At 43.5% G+C, this 16,869-nt stretch overlaps 1 protein-coding gene across 1 annotated transcript; it reads left to right on the forward strand.

Annotated features, from left to right (window-relative positions):
• The first annotated feature begins 3,787 nt into the window (after nt 1–3,787).
• Nucleotides 3,788–15,149, forward strand: LNP1 (leukemia NUP98 fusion partner 1). Its single transcript, XM_009675258.2, has 3 exons — nt 3,788–4,033; nt 11,412–11,657; nt 13,757–15,149. The coding sequence occupies exons 1-3, from the start codon at nt 3,884–3,886 to the stop codon at nt 13,958–13,960; spliced, it is 600 nt and encodes a 199-aa protein (XP_009673553.2). The 5' UTR covers nt 3,788–3,883; the 3' UTR covers nt 13,961–15,149.
• Nucleotides 15,150–16,869: the final 1,720 nt, after the last annotated feature.

Here is a 16,869-nt window from a genome sequence, read left to right on the forward strand (position 1 = left end):
CCCCTGTGTAACGGTGCCCTCCATATTTGGGTGCCCACCGGCACCCCTAGCCGTGCCCTCCCGTTGCCATCAAGGCGCGCCCCCTCCTACCCCCCCCGTTCACAGGGGGGAGGGAGGGCGCTTGGGGCTTCCCCGGGGCGCAGATCTGGGGGAAGGTGCCCCCCGGGGCGAGCAAGGCGTCTGGGCCCTCACCCAGGGGCCCCCCGAGGTGCTGGGTGCTGCTGCTGCACTGCCCCACTTGGGGTGGGGAAGGGGCCCAGGGCCGGGCTGCTGCCGGCACGCCCCACGGGCACGTTTGCCCCGTGCCGGGGAGCGCGGGGCCACCGACCGCCCCGCCGGCCGGCCAACGCCGAGCCCGGAGCCTCACGCCGGCCTGAGGGAGGCCTGAGCACCTGGGAGCCGGTGTATTTTGTCCAAATGCGCACGTTTATCTAGTAACTGATGCTGCCTCTCTGTGGAAATACCACTAAGGTAAACCGGGTTTCAGCTGTTTACACGCTAGTTTAAAATAGGTTGTCCAATACCGTTTTTATTCCCTCCAATGTCAAAGGGATGACGGCGCTAAGAGGCAATGGCTGTCTCCTTCTGCAGGTTGTCAGTCTTTCTCCTGTAGGTCAGGGCCAACGTCTTCCACAAATAAGTGTTCCTTTTTCACTTTCTCCATGATAATTTCCCTCCTCACAGATTTCCACCTTTACGACTTCATCGGTATAAAATACAGAATCATTCTGAGTTTAAAGAAATTATTAGCTAGGCCTAAAAATTATTAGCTTATCTTTAGGTCTGGATTAATTTTGTGTAGAAGCAGGTTCTGGACAGTTCATACATAGGCCTGACAGCAGGTTTCTAGGACACTGTACCGAAACATTTGGTTAAAAAATTATCCTTGCTTTAGATGCTATTTTCTGTTTACTTTGTAGTTACTGATTGAATCTATCTGTGTTCAGAAAAACCATTAAATATACAATACAGGAATTTTTTATATATGCTATTGTATACATACAGACTGTACACCTGTGCGTGTGTGTATACTGCAAACAGCATATAATTGCTTGTAGCTGTTTTAATAGCTATCTAGGTAGTTCCATCTATAACCACTGGAAAGAGAAGGAAAATTTACCAAGACACCTATTTATTTGACACTCGGTGTCTTGGAGCTTTTGCCCAAGAACATGCACACTGGAATTGCCTTTGGTTTGCCAGCCACACTCACCTGGCAAGAGTATGTTGCTAACCCTGTGGATTCTTCTTTAAAGTGTTCAAAGAAGGAAGAAAAGCACGTTTGGTTGTCAGAGCTACCTTCTTGTCTGGAAAACTTGGTGGAGGAAGAGAAACGTCTTCACTGAAGAAAGGGGAAAAAAGTGTTTTTTTCCCTGAAACTCTCAGCTGAAATAAGAGAGCAGTGTCAGTAGTGAGGAAGTGGCCTGTGCTTGTCTGACTCTCCCGAATGAGGAAAGAGCTGTGGTCACCGAAGCTAAAGGTTCTGGCCTGCTTAGTGTCCTGCTCTGTAGGAGGGGAATGCTCCTCACTCCTGCCTCCGCTTGTTTCTCTGGAGCACTCAGCTGAGCATAAAGACAAGTCTTCTTTGACAATTTTTTATGCTCAGGTAACCCTAGTAACTCCATATCCAACAAAGACATTTCCTCGCAGGTAGGAAGGAAATGGAATATATGTGAAGACACTGATCATTGCTCTGAAGAAAAAAAACGTTGAAAATAAAAACTAAAGTAAGATTGCAAAGCAGATGCCTCAGAAGTCTAATGACGTCCAGTTAAAATTTGCCAAAGCACATTTAGTTTTGCCCTGAGTCCTGATGACACTTACAACCTTGATGTGAGGTCACTGTAATGACCTCCTAACCTCTGCAGGCTTTGCTAGTTAAACAGCAGCTGCTGCTGCTTTTGGTTGCTTTTATTTCCATTTCTTCCAGAGCACTAGTGAGCCAACCCCTCCTGCACTGTGGTCCTGCCTCTTCACGTGGTTCTGCCCTCTTGGACTCTGAGTCAATGTACTTTGCTGCCTGGCAACAAACAGCCTGAGCCACGTGCCCCCTAATGTATGGATTATTACTGTTTACATAAGCATCTATTGCCAAAGCTGTGGGAGAGCCTCTCCCCCACTTCTCCCTGTCACCTGTCTCAGCAGCACAGCAGAAGCATTCCCCACTTGACCTGTCGGGCTACAGTTCTGTCTCACATATCAGAAAAGAAGAAACTTGTGCCCTACAATACAAGGTACATACCAGTAGGCTCACAGGGTCCTACTGAGGCAGCCTAATGCCACCCGCATGGTGTTTCCTATGAGCTAGCTTAGGCCTTTGGACATATCTGACCTGTACAGATTACTAGCCTCGAGGACTTAAGTTGAATCTAGGCTGTCTGAATATGCCCCAGAGTGTTCTTCCCCATCCAGAGAATCAACCTACACATCCTTTTTATTGTTTCAGGTGTCTTTTTACTGTACTGTTTTGTAGGTATTCCTCTCGCTCCTACCTATCTGTGCCAAGCTTTGATGTGCAACACCTGAGGATTTGCTATCTGTACACCCGTGTACTCCAGGTCCTTGTGCACTTATGGTCTCATCTGCCCCAGACGAGGTGAAACTCCCCCACACAGGCATCCTTGACCTATTGGTCCCTTCGCCTGCATTATTCAGAATGAAGAGTCCTAAACCACAATAGGGTATTAGGAAAACTTACGCCTCACACCTACACCAACGTGAATGAAACTGATGTTCTATTATTACGTCTATGCTGGTAAATAAAACAGGGGCAAGGAGCAAGTTTTAAGGCTGGGCTACTGATTGTCCATAATAATTATTAGTTAGCAAGTTTCCCGGTACAGTTCTGGCCAGTGCCAACTAGCATCACCAAACCAATGCAGACGCACCAAGGACTGTTCCCTGTAGGGAGATAGATTTGGGTCACTTCCTCCTATCCAGTCTTCCAACGCTATCCCAGCAGGCTTCGCATGCTCAAAGCGCTCCCCCATGCAGTTCTGCCACGTCCCAAGGCATGTAACACATCTCTCTGATTTCATAGTATACAAACAGCACGTTAATGGGCTGCAATAGAGTTCGCACATTCTATCACACATTTGGAAATATAAAAAAACCCACAACAATTATAACCTTATATTACAGCCACAGTGCAGCATATATCTTCATTCTGCATGCACTCAAGCAAAGCTAGGTCTACTGTGACCCTGCTATGGCAGATGAAATAAATTTGACTGCAAAAACCTGCAAAATGAACAAGAAGTTTTCTCAGGGGGGCCTGTCTTCTCCTTGGACAGACCATATTTCCCAAATACCGGAAGGAAGAGTAGAGAGAACAGAAGTTAGGAGGAGGGCAGCATGGGAAGAGGGCAATATTCATGTTTAGTTTTTTTCCCCCGCAAAGTCACTCAAGCCTCTGTAAGCAGCCGTGCCATTTTCTAACCACTGTCAATATGTCAGTTCTGCTTCTGAAAATCACAAGCCTGCTTTGAGTTAAGAGTACACACCTTCCAGGCATGTTACTGCGGGCAGCTCTCCATTGCTATTGACAGCTGGTGCACTTTACAGCAATGAATATGGAGTTGACAATGCACTTCCCTTCCCATCACCCCCCTGCGGCAGTGTCATATTGGACATCTCTGTAATGGAAAGATTAAAAGAAACCTCACTGAAAATAGATGAGAAGGAATTGACTTTATGTTTAGACAGTGCCTAGGGCTCCAGTGGGATGGGTTTTGGGGGATGGAGTGCAGAGGGAGTGCTTGAAACTGCATCTCCTCTCCCTCTTGCTGACAGACCAGTGTGAGGCTGTTGGCTTAGTGGTGGCATTTGACTTTGCCTTTCCGTGTCTGGTCGGGAGAGTCCCCCAAGTTTGGAGCGTCTGTACATGGAATATGAAGAGGATGATGACATCTCCTTTGCAAAATGGATGAGCAGTTTCTGGGGCCACAACTTGATTGATGAGAATGACAAAGAGGGTAGAAGCCACAAGAAACGTCAGACGCAATTCTTTAGTGAAAGGAGAGCCTCCCTTCCGGTAAGAACTGTGTGCAACTTTCTGTGTGTGGTATGTGTATGTGTGTGTACACGCACGCGTGTGTGTGTTTTATGCATAGATGTAGGTGCCATCTCCAGGGGTCTGACCCTGCAGCTCTATGAGGGTGAGTGTGGTACACCTTGCTGAGTATGTGCAGTTCCTGCTGGCAGCAGCAAGTGTCAGAGTCTGGCCTCAGACACTGTTAGAATAAAAGGAAACCAGCAAACTCCACGATAAGGGAAGATGGGATCAGAAAAGTAAGGAGAAAGCTGTCATAACTGCAGGAGTTGCAGCTACAGATTACAATGTTGTTGTCTCCGCTAAGCAAGAACTGACGGAGATCAAAACATTTTAGAAATTTGGCCTGCATAAACATTGTCTTCAATGAGTCTGCTTACATGTGTAAAACTACATAAGGTCTTATGTCTTCATAGGATTTGGACCTAATTCTGCAACTATACTGCCTCTGGTAGGCTGCACACTTTACTCCCTGGAATTTAGCTGTTTGCTAAACAGCTAAAAGGCGTAACTTCTACTTTAAGCCAGAGGATATGGTCCGTCCTGGTTTTAAACATCTGGTTCTGAAAATAAGGATGGAACACATAATAAAGCTCATTATACTGGAAGTAAGATCTTCAGGCATCTTCTTTTCTTAGAGCAACAAAATAGTTGGGAAGAAAGGACAGGTTTCACATGTACAAGCTGTTTTTCAAGACAGCTGACAACTGACGGATTATCAGAATTAAGTTAAACTGAAAGCAGCTGTTCCCAGATTGCTCTTTGCTTGAAGATTATTGCTTTTATTTCAGCCCTAAAGAAAGGCTGAGGTTCCTCAATCCTCTCTTTAGTTTCCAGCTGCATTGGTTGGCTTACCAAAGATATTATGTCTCCTTATAAACCATTTCTCACTTATAGCCTTAGATCATCATGGCTGCAACAAAGCAAATGCTATTATATCGTGGAGAAACAGCTATTCTTTTCCAAACAGTTTTCTTTGAGGTGCTGTATTTTACCTTGCCGGTTCTCCACTAGATCTGCCATGTTCTAAGCTGTGCGATTTTTCAACAAATACAGTTAAGAAAAACAAAACAGACCAAAACCATCTCCTCTCTGTTTGGATTCAGGGACAGGCTGGAAAGGTAACCTTCACAAGTAACCTTCATTCATCAGTTTTGAACTAATTGATCACTCTTTTTTTTTTTTTTTAATTTATTGTTATATTTCACCATGGTCACAGAATGCAGGGCAGACCCTGAGCTAGAGCTTTGCTAATAGATTCCATTAGAATGCCTGAAAACAGACCATTTATTAATGTTTGTTAATTTATTAATGTTATCATATTTCAATTTTGTCCTTCTCAGAACAGTGCAGTCAGATTAGACCCCAATACAAACTGAAGTGTAAGAATGTACTTTAAATCACTTCCTATTCAGCAAGTTGCTGAACATATCTTCATTTATGTGTGTATGGATGTGTGTGTGTTCATATACTTTAATTTTAAGCATACTCTTATATCTAATTTGTTCAAAAGCTGCTTAAATATTTTGCTAACTATAGACCTTCTACTTGCATTATGTTAAGTTTACAGAAAGAGAAAACTATGATTTTCTCTTTCCGAGGACAATGCTGTTCAGTCAGTTAAAGTATCCTGTAAACATAATTGTGCCTGACCTTTACATTAACGCTCCACACAAATTTGTCTTGGTCCAGCAGTATTGCACAAGAGAGAAATTTCAGTTATTTTATTTCTCATTGCCAAGAATTGACTTGGGGAATGAGAAGGGGATATCTGTTTGCAGATTTTGCTGTGAGTTTTGATATGAAACCTCTTCTATTTGGAGATCGCTGACTAGCTGGTAGTGAACAGCATTAAAACATGTTGTCTTAAACCAACTCTAGAAATTATACCAACAGGGGCAGTAATCATTCCTTAGAAACATCTCCTTCAGAAAGAGCATCTCCTTGTTCAGAACAACTTGCTATTTCACCTGCATGTGAGTGCGTGTTTTACACAATTATTGCACACAGGAACTACCGTGAGATTCAAAATACTTATGAACGTATGAATACTTCTGTGAGTTAAATATCACCTTAATTTTATCAGAGCAGTGCTATGAATTGGGGCAGGGGGTGCTACTATAACTGATATCAGACCGCATCTCTTTTCTTCAGTGGATCACAGTGTACCCATTCTTCTGTGTTAGCATTATACATGAAGATAGCGTAGCTGTCCTCATGAAAATCAAGTCAGCAGGGTCTGACTGACACAGCTTCGGGCAAAACTGTGCAGATACAATTGTACTGCCCAAGCAGCGCTCCCAGCACACTCTGTCTCATTTGCCAGGGCTGCTATGCAGTATATCAGCAATGGGGCAATTCAGCCCACAAGAACTGTGTCTGAACAAAAACCATTTTGGCATTACGTAGCAAAATGCAAGCAGCGTAGAGCCAAAGGTGTTTTTCGTAACTCTGTACACTGCTTTCAACTGCAGATTGATATGTTGGTCTTCCTTGCAGTTTCCCCTGTGCTGTAGTGATATTCAAGCCTCTGCTATCACCCCAAACACGGTGGTAATGGTGTCCTGTCATTGTGGAACCTCCCAAAATATGGAAAAACTTTTGTAGAAAAACTCACTCCGTGGTGTGCTTTATGGAAATTAGCAACAATTTTAATTTTTTTTCAGGTTCTTAGCATACCTCACAAACATTACTAAGATGAGCTTCACAAAATGCTTTTGAGTTGCTATTGTCATTTCCATTTTGTAGAGAGGAACACAAAATGATATTCATCCCTCACTGGGTCATTGGCAGAGCCTGCAGCTGGCCTCTGGAAGCCTGGTTTCCAGTCCAAGCTAAAATGATTAGTCCAGACTTCCAGACAAAAACTTGCACCTTTGTTCCCCTCCAAAAAGGCAGAGTTGCATATGCTGCTATGGGCCAACGCTGAATGTGAAAATTGCCTTTGAAGAATCAAGTAATCTATTTTCAACTCCTTTAACTTGCTGCCTGCAGCACACTTTAGATACAGTGAACTATGATTCCCTTTTGAAGTGCCTAGCTATGACTTTCCTTGTCGCATTCTAGCTGACCTCACTTCGGTTCAGGACAGTTTCTTCCCTCCCAAGCTCTCTGTTTCGGGAAAATATAGGAGGCAGAGGAGCAGCGCTCAAGTTTTACAGCGTTATAGATGTATCCACCTTCAAGTAGACATTGCTACTCCACAGAAAATCCGATAAGAACAGCTAAAGGTGAGAGCAGAAGGAGTGACTGCTATTGTAGTTGCTGACACTTAATCTAAAAAACAGTCAAAGTGAACACCTGCCACGGTATCATTGGAGCCTAGGCCAAAACATTTTTAAGGAATAAACGCTTGACTATAAGGTTTTTGGAGGGAAAGAAGGGTCTAGGACAGAATGTGAACATCAAATGTTCTAAAATATTCCTAAAGTACGGGGGTCACAGTGCAAACTTCAGCAGACAATGAACACTCATACTGACCCACTGAAGATTAATTTTCTCACTGACAGCTGTGTGAGCCCTGAGACCGAGCCCAAAAGATGGAAGCAATTATTTTCTCCATCAGAGAAAGAGGAAAATAGGTAATTTATATTGACATTAATTTCTTGAGGTTTTTGTTTGTACTTTTTTTGCGTTGTTCGTTTTAGACAGGCAATTAGCAAACAATCTGCTACCTATTGTGTAAATAGATACACTAAGCATGCCTGGCATTTGTTACCCAAAGGCTCTGCCAGAAAAAAGGAATATTAAAGGATTGAGAAACAAACCCTGAGAACAGGTGCTTCTGGCTTTCCTAGCATTACCAAACTTACTTCTTCCCCCTTGTTGTACAGGGGAGGATCTATCATTCGCTCTTTCCCCTGCCTTTTCCCCTGCTGTACCTCCTCCCTACGCATCCTCCAGTTTACGAGCTACTCCAGGGCAGACCCCAGCAGGCAGCGAAGGAGGGCAGTTTGTAGAGAGCCACCAGCCATAGGCACGCGGCAGCTGCTGGGGCAAGGAGAGGACCGGAAGCAGGAGCTGTGCTCAGAGACCTTTGGTCAGGGAAGGCAGCGGACAACAGAGCGGATACAGAGGGAAAGAGGGAATCTCTGGCTGCCAGCAGCTGCTGAGACTCTGAGAAGGGAAACAGATTAAAGCAGGCCTTAGCCTGTTCTTTTTTACAATGGTACCAAACCATTTAGCATCAAGTAGATGTTTTAAATGCATGTATTAAAACCAAGACACAGGAAGAAAGCCACATGGGTTGTATCTAAAGTGAGTGTCAGATCTGCTGTGTTGTTGAACTTCATTTTATTACTTTCAATTCTCCACAGAGTCAATCTTAAACAAAAGAAGACTTAGCGTACTGTACTAGTAATAAGCCACAAAATGCTCATGCTTGAGCAGTTGTGTTCAGGCTCCTGTTCTCTGTAGGGTTACGTGCATAATACGCAACATGCTGGCATACATGAGCGCGGTCACCAGTCTAGCAACAGGGATATATATCACGCAGAGATACTGTGAGAGCATGCGTAGCCACAGTGATAGGATTACCTAAATTGACATGTGTAGCCTTACCCTTAGTCCACTGAGGCAGATACGCATTTTGGAAGAAGGCCTATTCCTTTCCTGATCTTTGTTGCCACGTCAATGTGTGAACTACAGTCTCTTTGTTAAGTGCTTAACTATAATTCTGTCTGTGAATGGAAATTAAAAAGCAATGTCTTAGTAAAGTAAAACATTTACAGATATTACAAAACAGAATTGATAGAATATCATCCTTAGTTCCACCTGTCCTGTGTTTTGTTCAAACCCTCTAAGAACAAATACTGGTGATTTTTAACGTGAGACCGTTTGGATTTCCAGGAAATAATATATGTTGATGCCATTTGTTGGTGCCATTAAAAGGACATGACAGACATTTAGCTTGTTCAGCTTGACATGGTGTATGTACTCCTGTCCCTCAAGCATGACATAATTGCTTTGCTGCTTTTTTAAACCACAATACAATATGACCTTGCAGAAATTACAGCTGTATTGATTGCTTTGAAGCAGTATGCTTCAAAGTAAAAAAAGTATAACAGAAATCATTAGCACTACTCTCAGAGGCAGTCATAATACTGCTTAGTGAAGCAAGCTTGTAGCTGAAGATGAAACTGAACTAATACAGTATGGTCTGAAAAGCCTTCAGTATTAGGTGCTTCTGTCATATATAAGACTTATTTAAAAGAACCAAGAGATGCAGATGTCTGAAAATGGGAAATACAAACTAGTAAATAACAGGATATATAGACCCAAGAAAAATATATTCTAGTTGCTGCCAACGGCTGCAGGCAGAAACTACTAAGGAGGGAGCCAAGGAACAGCAGTATTTTGCTGGAAGATGCACAACGCCATCAGGTACAGATTTACTGGTGATCTAGCACCCCTCATTAAGCCTGTCTAACATGATGCAGTCACAACCATGTAGGTGCACAACCCCATTATTCAGAGAAGGGCTGTACAAATCCTTGCTGTGGTGATACATTTATAATAGCATCTGGGCCAGAGTAAAAACAAAAGTATATAGGAGAATATTTTGGGTCCCTTACAGTCCAAGGGTTGCAGATTCATGTGGCCACCATAACAAGATGGTTTAGCTTTCCACTGCTGTTTGTTTAAAAAAAAAAAAAAGTTTGCAGTAACAGCACCTCTAATATCCAGAATATTAATACATTTCAAAAGCTGTGCTGCTGTGAGGAGATTCACAGGCGTGGCACATTGAACCCCCTCAGGCTCCAAGAGCAAGAGCCATTTTAGAGAGAAGAGGTTTCACATTGCCCAGATGGTATTATCATGAGGCAAGCATCTGATGTAGGGACTGAGTAAGTGGCTGCAGCCTAGGAAAGCTAAGACCCCAAAACCTCCGGTGCGGGGACCTGAGGAAAGCGAGCATTGTGGTGGTGCCTGCATAGCTCTACAGCTGCTTTCTAGCCTATAGAGGAGAGAAGGGACCAGTGCATGGCCTATGGTCTAGCCACGCCACCTCTGGAGCAGAAAGTTCAGCCAGCATCAAGCGTCTTTCTCCTTGCTGGCTACAAAACAGTCTCACTGGGGGAAGGGGAGTATGATCATCCCATTTCTCGTCTAATGCACAACCCTGCACACTGGGGGTAAGGTTTTCTCCTGGCTTTTCTTAGAAAGCATTACAGGATATGTGGGATAGCCCTTCAGCTCTGATAAACGATCATAGCTCCCCTAAAGTCAGAAGAGCTGCTCAGGGTTACTCAGTAGCTGAAGGCTTAGCACTAGGCTTATAAAAAGGGTATATCTATCCAAAGCATCTACATAACAGTTCAATGCCTGGAGTGTCCTGATCTGACACTGGCATCTTTCAGGTATGTCCCATCTGTCCCTCACAGCTTTCACCACCTGCTTCTTACCAATATTCTGCCCCTTTTCCTGAGAGGCAGCAAAGGCTGGCAGGGTTTGGGGCACATCTGGCTCTATGTGGTAACCCTCTCACTAATCTCTTGCTGCAGGTCTGTCTGCTTCTAAAACCATCATGACTCCACAGTACAGAGCAGTTCTGTATCACCTTAATCTCCTTTACAAACATTTACTTAAACACAGCTGATGCAGATCATCAGCTTTTATCTACGTGCCAGGCCTGGGAAAACTGAACGACACAGAAACTAAACAACTCTGTTTACTCCCTTCGCAATTTAGCCCTGCAAATGTTGTTGTGAGAAGCCTGTTTCCTACCAGTTCTCTGAGGGTTGTATCCCTCAGCACCTTGAAAGTGCTTCCTCATCAGTTCAGGACAAAAGTGCCCAAGGTATCAGCATAAAATTCAGAGACAGGCAGTAGAGCCTCTTGTCTGCATGTAAGCTGTGCTCCAAATTGAACATGACTGGGCTAGAAATGGTCCCTGTTGCACTCCAGTGAACTCGGACATCTGATAACACCTCAGCCTACATGGGTCAAACTCAGCACCTGGCGAATCTGGCAATAAAAGGCTGGGTCCTTGCTTTTCAAGAGTCCTGCCTAGAATCAGTCACCCTATGGGAGGCGTGATTTTTGGAGGTTCTCAAGTGTCCCAGTTCCTTTTAGTATCAGCGGGCACTAAGAGGAACCAGCATGCTTTACACTTGAAATGCTTACCTGGGCGCCAAAGCTTAGATACTCAAAAACTGGAAGAAAACCAATTCTGCTGCTGCCTCTGCAAAACAGGGTCTTGGCAGCGTGATTCTCCTGCACATGTAAGGAAAGGTATGGGAGTTTGGGCAAGGTCCTTCATTGTGCACGACTGTTCAGAGAGTGCTCTGTGGCAGAAAGAATCTGCCCTGTGTGCTCTACTTCTATATTCAATACTCAACAAAGACCTCTTTTGTTGCAGGCCAAGCTTTCCTCCCTCCATACAACAAGACTTCCTGCCTCTACCAAAGTCTCTTCTTCAGGGCATCTCAAGGGCTGCAAGGGGTTTCGAGAAGACCAAGATGGCAAATGCCACTGCCACAAGAGGGCAAGCAGAACACCTTCCACCGACAGCTCATGCCCAGGGACAAGATCAAACTCCATCCAGGAATTTGCAGAGTCCTTTGAGAAGCAATTGCATTTCAGAAGCAAACGTTCAGTTTCTTTGGTAGGTAGCAACCAATAGCAGCCTTAAGATAAACAAAAAAAAAAACAAACCAAAGACAAACAAACAAAAAAACCCACAGGCCGACTTCATCCTTGGTGTAATCCCCATTGCTTTGCTGGAGGCAGAGCAGAAATAAACTTGAAATAGAATTTCTTAAATGATGTGGTCTGTACAGTAGAGCAAACAAGCTTAAAGTGGCCATATCATTAGAATGAGCATTCCTGATGCAGTGTTGCCCTCTATGCTTATTCCAAAATGTGTATCTCCAAAATGAGACACTGCACTGGCTATAGCAGTGAGATGTTTTCAGAGGTTTCTTCAGCTGTGCCAATAAAACGTGAGAATATAAAAGCAGGTTTGCTTTACTTTTGCCAGGAGACCCAGCTCTCTCCCACTGCTGCTGACTGGTTTAACCATATACGGTATTTTCAGTAGGACTGCCAAGACACTGTGTCTGAGGGGCTTCTTTTTTACTCCTTGGGACTCTGTCCATCTGCTTCTTGATTATCATGTCACCACACACCTGCAGCAGTTGCTGCAAGCGGCTGAACCCATTTTCACTGGAAGGGCATGCAGCATGGATTCACCCTCCCCCCCCCCCCATTATGTCCTCTTCTTCTCCCTGTCGTTCTGTCCTGAAGCACGAGCATTTTCTGTATGGTTTGTGTCAGTGAAGTAGCCAGTAACAACCTTTTGTCTATCACAATTTAACATATTTTTATTATTATGATACACTCTACCCAATGTATCATAAAGTGGAAGGAAGGGTAACAAACCCTAACTCCTTTCTAAGTATCAGAAGAATAATATCAAATTCAGTCACCCTGTTAGAAAAGCTGTGCTTGAATAACACCTAACATTATTAGCACCAAATAACCACAGAGGGAAGTATCTTCTCTTTTCAGTTTATCGACTCTGACAGGTTCGTGCAGAGAAACAATTTTCAGCTCTCTTTGCAGATCCTCCATCCAGCAACAAGAGATAAAACAATCTCTTTTCAATAGCAGCCTCATTGCATGATCAGTCCCACGATTACAGTCCTTGCATGCCCAGTCCTCTAAGACTATGCAGAATCACGGTGATGATAACTCTTATTATGCAATTGTTACAATTTTATGTGTTTTCTATAACCTTCTTTTTCCCCTTTAGGAACTATTCAGAATTTATTTCATCTGGAGCTTCACATTGCCTCATTTACCACCCCTCACCAGTAGTTGTCTGGTTTATTTATCATTTCTCAAAAGCGCCCTCAGCTAGAAAGTCTGTGAATGTGTAAAAGTAGTATGATCGGTATACTGAGTATAACATACTACGTATGACTTTGGTTCCAGGTAAAAACATGGATTCTGGTGATCCTCAGTGGGGTGCACTGGGCTATATTTTAATCTATCTTCCAAGTAGACCAAATTGCTGTCATTCCCTCAATTACCACTGCAGCTTGTGAGGTGTAAAGGACTTCAGGGCCTTGAAGAACTGAACGATAGCCATTAGAGATCTGAAAGGAAGTTGGGGAGTGGGCTTAAACCTGGATCTCTAAATTAGGTGTTGAAAATTCCATATTTTTATGTTCAGAGTTTCGTGGGTATCGTTCAAACCACTTTTTACGTGACAGCGTAGGTTAAGAAAAAAAAGCAGTGGAGGAAGATAATTCCATTTCATCTCTTTCCTCGTGTGTTGCTTCTCTTAAGTGGCTTTGAGGACACTTAAGTACCTGTTTTCAGTGAGGTCTTTGCAGCCAGCATTGAAGCTGCCTTCAGGCACATGAAGATGGATCACGTGAAAGGTTAGAAATATGGAATCTAGGCTGAAATTTCAGACTCCCTCCCTCCTGTCTCCTCTCCCGCTGAAGCCTTCCAGGTAGGTGATCCCACCTACCATACATACAGTATACATACAGTATAATCAAAAGCATGCTGCCCCTTGCTGAGCTTTAAGGTGAGTGGCTGGGGCCTTGAATTTGAGCTCATCATGTTAAAGCGGATCTGGCAGAGGTAGGTGACTGGTATATTTTAATACACATTATTATGGAAAAAAATCAGGAAATGTTGTTCATGTGGGAGTCACTTTTAATTCCCTGCTGTTTTTGTCCTGCCTTTCAGCAACCTGAAGGCATGAAGGAGAGAAGCGAAAGAGAGAGATTGCTTTCGCCAAAGAGCAGTTCTCACAAGAAAGTGAGAGGGAAATCAGAGCCAAGGAGAGAGCAGAAAGAAGATGAGGATCCAGAGCTTGCACTAGCAAATCACAATGAACAGTTTCCATCACAAGCAAGCATTGAAAAAGGATATTTTTGTGCAGGCAGCTAGAACGTGTTGGGATAATGAATGTTAACACTCTCACTGAAGAGCAGAGTGAGTATTCTTGTTTTGTTTTGTCTAGAAGAGGCCTGTTAGCTAGAAAAAATGCTACACTGTAAAATAAAATTAAAATTCAGCCACATCATTGACACCATGTTACTACCTTTCTGTCTTTATTTTTGCCACTACAAATGTGATCCTTGTCATAGAGGTAGGCGTCTGGAGTAAGACCCAAGTCAGCACTAAATCACCTTAAGAGGGTTTCAGGCAGGTTTAGCATTTCAGCAGGACAGTAGTGGATGTGTGTTCATTTAAGAGGAGAGCATGTATGTATCACAGAGCTGTGCAACTTTAACCTCACTACGTTGCCTACCAAATGACTCAGCCTCTTTTGTGGCCTTCCCCCTCTGCAATTACTACTTCATAAGCCTGATTCATAGCTACAGCTCCTTTTGCTACATCTCTAGTTTTGCCTCATCAAAATCTGAGCTTTACTCAAAGCCATCCTGTAAAAACAGACAGATTTGCTGCCTCTCACCCGTCTATATTTTCTTTAAGGGGTTGCTGTTAGTTGCCACGGATTCAGGGTGAGAGACTGCAACCCTTTTTACTTGTTCTCTTTCCTATAACTGGAGCCAAACCAAGGGAATTGGAATCAGCTTTGCCTATGGTAAGCAGGGCTTAGGAAAACTCTGTTCCCTCTGGTTGAAGATCTCCTGAACTCAGGTGTAAATCCCACCAACAGTAAGAAAGGTTCCTTCTTTGCAGGGGAACATTCCCCCAGCCCCCACCCCTCCTCAACAGCTGAGTCTTCCCTGCAGAAAAAAACCATACCCACTTTGGGAATAATTTTCCCAGGCCTTGTCTTGAGAAAGCCAGGTTTGGATAATGCAGTCAGAGAAGGGTGAAGACTGATGACGTTACGAGCAAGAGTCAAAGTTTGCAGGGTGTTCTTCGTATGACTTTCTGTAGATCTTATTATTGTATTTTAGAGCCTTAATTCTGAATGTTCAATCCTTTAAATACCTAGGGCTTCCTTAAAACTTTGTAACACTTATCTCCACTTTGGGATTTTTTTCATTTTAGGTGGGGTTTTTGAGGTTATATAAGAAAGTGATCAAATCCTTGTTGATGCTTGTAAACCGCTTTTTGCCTGGTAATATATATAATAAACTAATAAAAATGACTGAAAAATGTTATTCCTACGCATGGTTTCTGTCCTCCCCAAACCAGAAGAATATCCAAACTGGATTTTCATGAAGTTCTCCTTTCAGCCAAAACTTCCATGCAGGTAATATGCCTTTTATAAACCCTCCTTTGAAGACTGCATTACAATAGACCTGGACAGAAAGGGACACATCCAGCTAAGCCCGAGTCCCTCAGATAAAACCTGCTCTCTTGTTTACGTCCTTTCATATAGCAGCTTGCCCTCCCATCTCACACAAGCTGAATGCTGTGGCTCCACCAGGCTTTGCCTGGAGCTCCAAGTATCAGCGCTCCTTCCTGTTCTCCAGCCACCTTAGCTCAACAGGCCCAGCTGCAAAAAGCTTGTATTCATGATGCTCTGGCAAACAACAGATGCAAAACAAACACACTCGTTGTTCACCAGTCTCAATGAAAAGAAAACACCAGAAAGAGCTAAAATAGATCCCCCTGTGTGCCTGGATCCCACTTACAGTTTACGATCTCCAGCAAAGCACAGCTGAGCCTGGCTGCCTCCGAGGCCGCCGAGCAGCTCTGCAGCTCTGTCTTTCAAATAGTTGCCCAGATGTTGATCTCCTTAAATTACGAAAAACTGTTTACTCAGAAGTGTTTTCTGCTGTTTCATATGACGCTTGATCAGACTAACAACCCTTTCCAATTTAATCCCATGCAGTCTGTTAGAACAGTATTGCTTAGAAAGACTGAAACTTGCATGATGTAAATCAAATCATTCTTCACAGAAATTAAAAATAATTCCATAACTAATTAGGGATTAGGGAAGGAAGGTAAACATCCAAAGAGGAATTTGACTGGGATAGCACGGCGGATACTTCTGTTTTCACAAAAAGTGGAATGGGATGTACAAGTAGCTAGAAAGTCTCTAGAGGATCTTCATTTTCACAGTCGGTCACTAGTTCAGTCATGAATGAGATAAAAAATGGTTGCTGACTTCCATCTCCAGTTCCCAAAGCGGCGGGGGTTGCTGTGGGAATTTCCTATACCTACGCCCCTTCCTATGCAAGCACTATTTGCTCTTGCTGATCTGAGAGTGGGATTGCTACAAATTGCATCAGAATCCAAACTTTAGGCACGCAGGAGATCCATCAGTGGGTAGCAAAGAAAAGGGAACTGAGAAATACATTTTCCAAAATGCTCATTAACAACTAATGTTGAAAAACTGAATCAGTTTTACAACAGCCGGTAACTAGCAGGAGGCAGAAGTAGGTCGCTTGCTTCCTCTGTGGCTAGCTGACATTACTCATAGGCCCATGCATGTTTTAAACTTGCCCTAGCTCGCAGGCAGGAGGCCATGATCTGTGAAAGTACTTTTCTCTGTGGATCCTTCCCACGACTTCACACAAACTAGTAAGCACTCCTGTGGGAAGTCTGGGCATGGACACATACAAACACTTCAAGCAAGATACAGCTATAGCCCTGTTTTCTAAGAAGGCTAAGAGCAGAGCTTCTAGTGCGGTCACCTGCTTGATAAGGTGGGCAGGCTCACAGAAAAATATTTATTCTTCAGTGCTTCCAAGGCACTGTTTAATTGCAGAATGATTTTGAGGACAGATCAAAGTCTAGGTACCTGTTAATGTATCACCCATTTGTATATAAAATGACAGTCTTGACAAAGGTGGAATGAGATGATATCTATATGCTTGCAAAAAATTCATTCTAGGGAAAATGAGAAATATTTTAATGCATAAATAAAAAAC

This window comes from Struthio camelus, chromosome 1 (genome assembly GCF_040807025.1).
Source record: "Struthio camelus isolate bStrCam1 chromosome 1, bStrCam1.hap1, whole genome shotgun sequence".
Classification (NCBI taxonomy): domain Eukaryota; kingdom Metazoa; phylum Chordata; class Aves; order Struthioniformes; family Struthionidae; genus Struthio; species Struthio camelus.

Excerpts from the sequence above, each read along its gene's own strand:
- LNP1 (XM_009675258.2), top strand. The coding sequence starts at position 3,884 with ATGGAATATGAAGAGGATGATGACATCTCCTTTGCAAAATGGATGAGC. Across the intron at positions 4,034-11,411 it reads AAAGGAGAGCCTCCCTTCCG|GCCAAGCTTTCCTCCCTCCA; the intron begins GTAAGAACTGTG and ends CTTTTGTTGCAG. Across the intron at positions 11,658-13,756 it reads GCAAACGTTCAGTTTCTTTG|CAACCTGAAGGCATGAAGGA; the intron begins GTAGGTAGCAAC and ends CCTGCCTTTCAG.